At 35.2% G+C, this 8,943-nt stretch overlaps 1 protein-coding gene across 3 annotated transcripts in view; it reads right to left on the bottom strand.

Moving 5' to 3' along the window:
• LOC112137495 (CCR4-NOT transcription complex subunit 3) overlaps window positions 1-8,943 on the bottom strand; it is a 33,638-nt gene that overhangs the window by 15,801 nt on the left and 8,894 nt on the right. For 2 of the 3 annotated variants that reach the window (XM_024259841.2, XM_024259850.2), the window contains exons 3-6: window positions 8,154-8,221; window positions 7,183-7,257; window positions 6,159-6,248; window positions 4,081-4,209 (exon numbers count right to left, since the gene is read on the bottom strand). In XM_024259841.2, coding sequence (XP_024115609.1) covers window positions 4,081-4,209; window positions 6,159-6,248; window positions 7,183-7,257; window positions 8,154-8,221 — 362 coding nt within the window. Of the gene's footprint in view, window positions 1-174; window positions 266-351; window positions 481-2,794; window positions 2,891-4,080; window positions 4,210-6,158; window positions 6,249-7,182; window positions 7,258-8,153; window positions 8,222-8,943 lie in introns of all 3 variants that reach the window. The other variant, XM_024259856.2, reaches the window with a different exon arrangement.

Raw genomic sequence — 8,943 nt, 5'->3', positions numbered from 1 at the left:
GTTTGATCACAACCCATAAATTTGGTCAGATTGGTTCAGGAAGAAAAAGAAATCACGAGCATCCAGATAGAAACTAAATGAAAGTTAGTATAATTTGTCCTCTCACTGTGCAGAGACTTATGACAATACTTTTAATGTTAACTTGGAAAAAAACAAGAAGACTTCTTCACTTACTAATGTCATCCAGATCCAGGTCGTCGTACAGGAACTCATTCTCCTCAAAATCTGGATCCTGCGAGGAATCTATGTAGTACTCTACATCATCCTTTGTGGAGCACATAAGAAATACAAAGCAGTGTGTTAGTGAAACTGATTTTTGTTCTCAGAAAAACTCTTGACAAGTGAACCAACCTTGATTTTCCGGATGGCTTCAACCGGTACCGAGTCGTTGTCCAGCATCCTCAGTATGGTCTCCAGCATCCGGATGTGGTGCCGATGCTTCTCGATGAACTTCTTCAGCTCTTCGATCCGGTCCTGCTTCTGTGCAACAGGAAGGGCCGGGGCAGCAAAGAGGAAGGAAGTTTCCCCCGTTAGTCAGAGTTGGACTTGAGTGTTCAGCCTGTTTTGGATCATATTTCCCTGAAGCATCAGTATGGGACGCATTTCAATGCAAATCCTCATGAATAATTCACCCCCGACGACCAGGAACAAAACAGCGTTTAGACAGAAAAACTGTTTACAAAATGAGCAAAAAGGGGTGTTTAAAGTTTTAAGAGTACAGTATGCATAAGTGAGGAGGAACATGAGTGACATGAGGCCACAGGAGCATTAGCTGCTGCTGAGTGTGCACTTGATGGCTTAATGCATCCTATAGTGCAGGAAAACCCCACTTTTGATTTCAATATTTAATACTTCCACCGCCTCAGAGTTAATCCACACAAATCTGGAGCTCGCTGGAACTTCAGCCCTCAGAAAAGTTTATTAGATATTTTTGCTTTAGGAAACATTAGGTATTTATTTAAGGGAGGGGTCGGCAACCTTTAACAGTAGAAGAGCCATTTGGGCTCGTTTTCTACTGATCAATACCTTGATGGAGCCGCATGGACTTACTTTAGCCCTCAGGAAAATTTGACTTGCATTCATGACATTATAATTGTTTTTTTACTTAATTAAGCTTGTTGCTTAATTACTAGCTGAACTCTAAATTAGCAAAAAAAATTCCTCCATAAATAAAGTCAGCCAAAAATGTTAGCATGTTGCTAAAATAAAAGCTAAACTCTAAATTAGCCCTAAAACAGTAGACAACAAGCTAGCAAAAAATGTTACCATGTTGCTAAAACAGAAGCTAAGTTTTTTGAAAATTACTATTATTTTATTTTTTCTTCTGCGGGAGAGCCACCATGGAGAGATAAAAAAAAAACCACATGTGGCTCTGGAGGCGCAGGTTGCAGACCCCTGATTTAAGGTTATAATTGTGAAGAGACTCCAAAAAGTCCAAAAAATGAGATCTATAAAGGGATGGACTTTTTACAGTCACAAAAGTTCCCATTTTCCTTTAAAACTCTTTTTAGTAAGGATGTGAATTGAGTCTGGCAATACAATAGATATCCCGATATGTCTCTCGGGATACGTATCATATCCTGATACATATCCCAATATTTGTCTCACGATCTGATACATATCATGATATATTCTAGGAATGTACCAGAACAATTTTTCACTTTTTTTTAAGAGTATGAACTTAGAAAAAAACGAAACAAAACTCAACCTTAATATCAACACGTCCTTACTTGTAATAAAATGGTAAAATTAATTGTATTTAATGATCACAACATTAAGCCCTGAAACTGTAAATCATGCACAAGTTGCTTTTACCCAAACAAATTTATGGTGCTGTTTTTTGTTAAATTAAGAAATATTTGTTTTAAAACTGTCAATATTTTCTGATTTCCACAACAAAATATAGTAAAGCTAAATACAGTGTAGAGCTGCTCAAAGAGGCTCTGAGTGCTGTGCTGCCCACTAGTGGTCGGACGCTCAAATAATGAATCAAATATCGTCTCCCATTTTAAATCGATACAAGTATCGCCAAATGAAATATCGCGATATATCCCCAAATCGATACCCCCCCACACTTTTTAGTAGTTTGTTAAGAGACAAAACTATATTTTACATTTGAATTTAATGTAAGAATTATACATTTTGTTAAAAGTTCAAACTTAGTTTAGTTAAAACCACAAGTTGAGTCAAAATATTTTTTAAAGGCAACAGGTTTTTGAATTAAAATCTGAAACATAATTTAATTTTTTAAGCTTAATTTATATTAATAATTCAATTGTTAACTTGTGACTTGAAGTAGTATTTTAGCAGTGATAAGTAACCCCAGTTAAAAGGTTTGTAGAGATGCAGGAAATACTAACAAAGAAATAATCTTTCCACAATAAAAGACTGGATTTGTCGATTTTCGGTTGACTTTTCCGTCATGAATGCAGCTGTACTTTGAAGGTGTTTGCAAGTTTTGTTCTGTCCCAAACCACCGATGAGCTGCTGCTCAGCGTTTTCTCAATTTGAAGACGAAGGTGTGGTGCCTCCAGGACATCGCCCGTATCTGCTTGTTTGAGATCTGGAGATATCTCGTGCTTGAATACGGGCGACAGTCGAGTCAGGTGAGATACGGAGAGAAAAACTTCCTGTTTGGTAGCATTTTAGCTTCCTGCTCATAACGTACAAGGAGAGAAAAACTGTCGAAACTATGTGACTGATAGACAAAAGTCAAAGACGAAGAGAAATGGCCACCATCTGACCTCTCCGCTGAAGAGCAACGAGGAAGCTAAAGAGACGGGAGCACACCGACCTCCTTGTCTCCTTTCTTTTTCCTCGTCTGGACCGACAGCGACTCCACTTCGCTCTCGAACATGTCCACCTGCATGTTTAGCGTGTCTATCGTGTTCTGAGGACAGACAGGAGAAAAAGGTTAACATAAAAGAAAAAAAATCTTCAAGACGTGCTGCTGTTGAACCTCACACTGAAGTAAGGTTTTTCAGAATAAAAGACTGACGTCAAACTGCAGCTTATAACATGATCTTAAGGATCTCAAAGTGCTAAATAAATTAGATGTAATCTTAATGAATCCTAACAATAATCTCATCAACGAATGTTATTTTAATAAATGAGTAATCTAGTAATATCAGGAGGACACATTAACATTAAAGACATTTATTTTAACTTATATTTTCTATTCTTTTCTTGTTATTTTCTACTTTTTTGATGATGGAGGACATATATAAAGAAATTTAAGATATAAACTAAAATTTGTGGCTTTTGTGACCACAAGCTAATTGCTTCAGCTGTCAGCAACGGGGAGGGGAAAGGGGGCGGGGCTAATGAACTACTGGCGCTCTGCAGAGACGGTTAAAAAAAAACGACTCAGGTTTTAATATTTTGGCTAAAAACGGCAAACTTGATGAATTTAAAATAGATCAAAAGATGATCAGAGTGGGTCTTTATAAAAATGACACATAGTGTTAGTTTAATTTTATTAGAATCATGAGATAAACTAAAAAAATATTTTAAAAACTTATCATTTAAGGAGAAATATATTTGGATTTCTTTATAACATGTTCATTTGAATCAAATTATATTTTTAAAAAAGCTAAATGATGACTCAAACATAATGGATGAACTCAGAATTATCTGCAGGAATTTATTGGTTCCATATTTATCTTATTATGAAATAATAAGCAGCAGCAGCTATTCAAGTCTGAGCTCAATTGTTTGTCTTCAAGGCCGCAGCGAGTTTCTGCTTTTGTTACTTTCAGTTCCTTCTGACTCAATTTTTTTGATTTCTTAATTGTGAAAAAGAACCTTTTAGTTTGGTTCCATGTTTGTAATGTTATGAACAAAAATAGCTGGTTTTATTACATTTTATTAGACAGCATAAACAACCTTTTTGTTTGCTGATGACTCTGAGATATTATCTCATAAATCAGGTGAAACTGATTTTGTTTGTGGAAGTTTTTTCCTATCAGGGTTTTAGGTTTCTGTCTGGCCCAAACAGAGTCAGGATCTGCTGAAGATGCAGTTCCAACAATTACAATGTGTGGCTTTAAAGAAAACTCCGCTAATCTGGTTGCAGCTCACCGTCAACCACGTGCCGACCTCCTCCTTCTCCCTCTGGGCTGGATCGACCTTCTGGGCGAGGCCGAGCCCTTCTTTCGAGTACGCCTTCGTCTTCGTTTCTCGTTCCACGATTTTGAACCGCTCCATTTGCTGCCAGACAAAGAACAACCAGAGCTGGGCTTTAAGAAACAACAATTAAGAATTTATTTCAGCAGTTAATTACTTTTTATTACCACATGAAAGGCGATTCAGTCTCTGAGCTACGATATTTGAAACGTGACGTTGTCTCTTGGACTCACCAAAGCTCCTCATGCTGTTATTGAGCTTTATTTATTGTTGCAACTTATTTCTGCTCCATCAAGCAGCAGGTGTTTAGTTTGTGCTCACAGGTCACTCACATGTAACCCCACCTCTGCCCGTGCAGCCCCCGGAAAGGCAGGTGTGAGCCATCTAACAAGCCTTAACACCTCCCTTTGCTATAATAAGCGTCTCCTGGGCGCAGCTTTTTAATTTCAGTCTGTAATTATGGAGGCGTGAAGTGGAGAGGAGGGGGGTGCACTTCTGCAGCAGCACAGTCTGAAGTGTCAGCTCAGCATGTAGACGTGCAGTAATGGCTTTTTTGGCCACTTGGGGGCAGCTCAGACCCCAAAAACACCTTGGAAGTTGTGAATTTCTTTAATGATAGATTTTTTTTTCCTTGTTAAGAAGACGGAATTACTAAGGCTAAAAAAAGAAGGAAAAAAAAGATGAAACTTTTAACAAATCTTTGAATCAAATGGAGGCAGAAACTTTCTTTAACAGGATGAATCACACAAAAAATTGATATTTTTTTGTTTTGTTTGCTTTTTCAGCTTAAAAAACAGCTTACAATTACTTTTCTTGAGTCAAATGTAAAAAGTAAACTGGTTTCCATTATTAGGTGGAACATTAATCATCTTTCCTTTTAGACGCCTTTCTCAATCAAAGACGAGTTTGTCATAAAAATGTGGAAAAGCTTTTCCAGACCATCAGAAAAACCAGGTTACTCCCACAGAGAAGCACTTTCACTTCCTCTTTGAGGCCGGTTTGAAACTAGAAGTAACAGGAGCCAGATCAGTTCTCCGAATAACCACTGAGCGGCTTCTAAGACAAGAGAGTCCGTCATTTCAGTGTGAAACAGCTCCGTTTTATAAAGAGTTTTTACAGAATTTTCTTCATTTTATATGCAAGTTGAAACCCTTTTAAATACATATTTAGTATGGTCTTATGATTGACAGAAATTTGTTAATTCATCAGCTTTGAATTGAGCGTTTTTAAACAAATCCAGAGGTTTTTATACTTCTTAATACTTCATTTTTTTAAAGTAAAGTTCAATGCTGTCAAGACAGAAACGAGCCAAAGACTGCAGCTGGTCATGTGACCACAGAGCTGCTCATCTCCAGTTGTGAGAGAAAGTAAGTGAACCCTTTGGAAATATTGTGTTTTAATGTTTTTATTGAGGGGTTCTTATATTTTCTGCTGCAGCTGTATCTTTGCAATCCTCTACTCCTGTTATAGAAAACACATTTTTATTAACATCGCATTTAAGATCTTTGAGCATTTTTTTTAAATTATAGTATTTATAAAACAATATTAATCTATATTTTCTTTTAATATATAACTTGTCAAATATGAATTTATTAAATACTATTGATACATAAAAATCAGTTTGTAAACATTCTTTAATCTCAAAATCTACGTTTTTTTAAATCTCTCTCATTTTTTCAATCCATGAAAACATTTTATACCAGTCTGGTGTCAAACATAAAATAATATGCAAAACACCTATCGAATAAGATGACTTAAATTACAATAAATTGTATTTAAACAAAACTGATGCAGTGAAACAGAAATTATCTAATAGTGGCTTTGCTACATAATCATGTATCGCAAGTCATATTGACATTACTGATATTGCAAGTTTTCAATAAAATATCATTTCTTTCACTGATTATTGATTCAAATAACAAGACATTGCTTGTTATTAATAACCAATAAAGTAAAAATCGAATATTTTTTTCTGCAAAAATGAAATAGTAACATTTTATCCAGAAAAAGCCATCATCTGTGGTTGTACTCACCGTCTCTATGAGCTTGCGGTTCTCTACTAGCTGCCTTTTGTCTTTGATCTCGTTGGACGCCACCCACGTCTTGATCTGGTCTCGAAGACGCTGAAGGACCATCAGAGGAAGAGAGGTTTTGGTTGAGAAACAGAAACGAGTCAGCAAAATGCTCCACAGCAGCGGGACAGCAACGGTCACGGATGCTGAGCGTGGCGTTTGAATGTGGCGTTCACATAGGATAACACCGAGACGCTCATAAACACGCAGAAACATCTTTTATTTAACAGGATGATATTTTACACGTAAAACACCTCAGCAAACATCAGGTCTGGACTTGCAGTTTGGGTCTTGGGAGTTTGGTGGACGTCTCATTAACAGGTAAGTCACAATGGGTGATAAAAAAGGTTACTGCCTCTATACAAGGAACAACTGATCTCTAGGAGGAAAAGGCCACATTTGCAGACCTTAAATTGCAGATTAAAAAAAAAAAAAAAAAAGTTGTCATGACAACATTTGAACATAATATGGCCTGAGGAGTTCACTCATTTTCATAACTTAAATACATTGTCATGAGTATAGAAAAGCATTTTATTTTTGGAATTAGTTGTAGTGCTTCTGTATTTTAGCAAAAACCTGACAGCTGTACAACATTGTAGTTGACATATTTCTATTCTTTATTGATGGAGTTGCACTAATAATTAAAGCCTCAGACCCCTAACTCACTGGACTTTGAGGTTTGTTACAGACCAGTGAGTTAATACCAAACTAAACTTTATTATTTGGCGTTTTTTATCCCATGTTTTTTATTCATTAGGCCTCTCAAACCAAGAGACTGAAGTGCTGTGCAGCAAGACATCATCAGACAGACTCAATTCGAATGTCACTACAGAACACATGAGGAAACCAATCAGTTAAAAAAAAATGTAACATAAATTAACTTTTTTGACTGGTGTCTCCATAGAAAAAGCTCGCTAATCGACAACATTTATACTGAAAGTGTTCGTCTTCCCATTTCTGGTTCGTTGGAGCCACATTTTCTTACCTGTAGCTTTTTAATCTCTTTTTTGAGGTCCGCTTCATATTTTTCCTTCTGGTTGGCATTTGCTGCATTGTGAAGCTGAAAGAGAAAAAAAAATCATCAGGAAAATACTGGATCAACACCACAATACTAAATAATGCACAACTGATATATTATTGCTAAATCTGTAACTTCATTTATTAGTTCCCAACATTGCTTGAAATAATTTCAAAATGAAATTAGTAACTGGAATGTGGAAACTTTATTTTGGAGATAAAACTGTTTTAAATAATTGACAAATATCTTTTTTTTCTATTCAAAATAGAATTTTTATCATCAAATGAGAAAAGGAAGAGTTTAAAATAGCATTGAATGTATTTATTGAGAGTTTTAATATCTTTATGGATTAAAGTACCTGTTGTCTGCTTTTTATTAGTTGGATTTTTCAACATTACCTTCAGTATCATCTAATTAATTTTTAGCTGTAGTTTACTTCCTTGAGCTATTTGCACCAAGATTTCTTCTATTTTAGCATTTTGTAGGTATTTCTTTTTTTGGAGAACAGTAGTTAGTGTGTTACTATGTATAAAAAGTGCTATAAAGATTTATGAATCTATATTTAGATCAGACTACTGAACATTTCCAGCTAAAACCAGTGTAAAACAAAACATTTTCATTCAAATAATATTTAAAAAAAGGAGCCATTTTTAGGATCTACTTTAAGCTAGAGGTAAGACAACAGGATGGACAGAAGAAACAACAAATCACTACGAGAACATTACAATCATTTATTTTAGTCATTTGGTTCTGAGCTGCTAAATATTTTCATATTTTTCTACCAAGTAAGTTTTCGTTTTAAGGGCTTAGTAACAGTAGTAAGTAAAGCAAAGTAGTAAGTAAAGTATTAAGAAATTTTCTGAGCTTTTTTCTGGTTCTAACAAAGATGTTTATATTATTTTTGCAGATTATTTTTTTAAGTATTTAGATGTATTTACCTTTTGCCAGATGTCTTCAAATTGCTCCACTCCTTCAGCTACTTTTTTTAGACATCGATCTATTTCACCTGAAAGACAAAAACAGAGCAAAAAGTGAGAATTGTCTAAGAAGCAATCTTTAAGAGACGTTAAAAACATAACCGATAGGGATGAACAGACTAACATTTATATTTGAGCTGCTTTATTTTTGAACATTAATGTCATTCTTAACACATGAAGAAAACACATTCGGGTTTGGTGAATTTCTTAAACATGAAAACCATTTTAAAAGCCAACAAAACAAAGAAAATCGAAACCAGAGCGCTGTGACGTGAGCGCTCCTAAATCAGAGAGACAGCGAATGCACCACCAGAAGCAGGACGCCGACAAAATCATAGCGAGCTTTTCATAAAAAATGGATCACGTAAAAGCACATTCTGTCTGTGAACGAGCACATACACATAAACACACACGTTCCACACACAAATAATTCCCACAACCTTCAAGCTGCAGTCACATCATTTGGGTTTAAGAGAAGGTTAAACGGATTATGAAATGAATAAAGAGTCTGTCATAAATAACATAAAACATGTTCACCTTCATGATGATGTAACTAATTATTTATTTGTCTTTAAATGTAAAAAAGAAACAGAATTGGTTCATTTATGTAACTTCTGACCTGGATTGATGCAGATGAGGAGCTTAAAAGATTTTCATAAAAAAGCCTTTTGTCTTATATAGTATTTACACAGACATTCTCTTTTCTATTTCTACAAAATCATTAAAATATATATATATATATATATATATA

This window comes from Oryzias melastigma, linkage group LG11 (assembly GCF_002922805.2).
Source record: "Oryzias melastigma strain HK-1 linkage group LG11, ASM292280v2, whole genome shotgun sequence".
In the NCBI taxonomy this organism is placed as follows: domain Eukaryota; kingdom Metazoa; phylum Chordata; class Actinopteri; order Beloniformes; family Adrianichthyidae; genus Oryzias; species Oryzias melastigma.
This window is presented reverse-complemented; position numbering and strand designations above follow the sequence as displayed.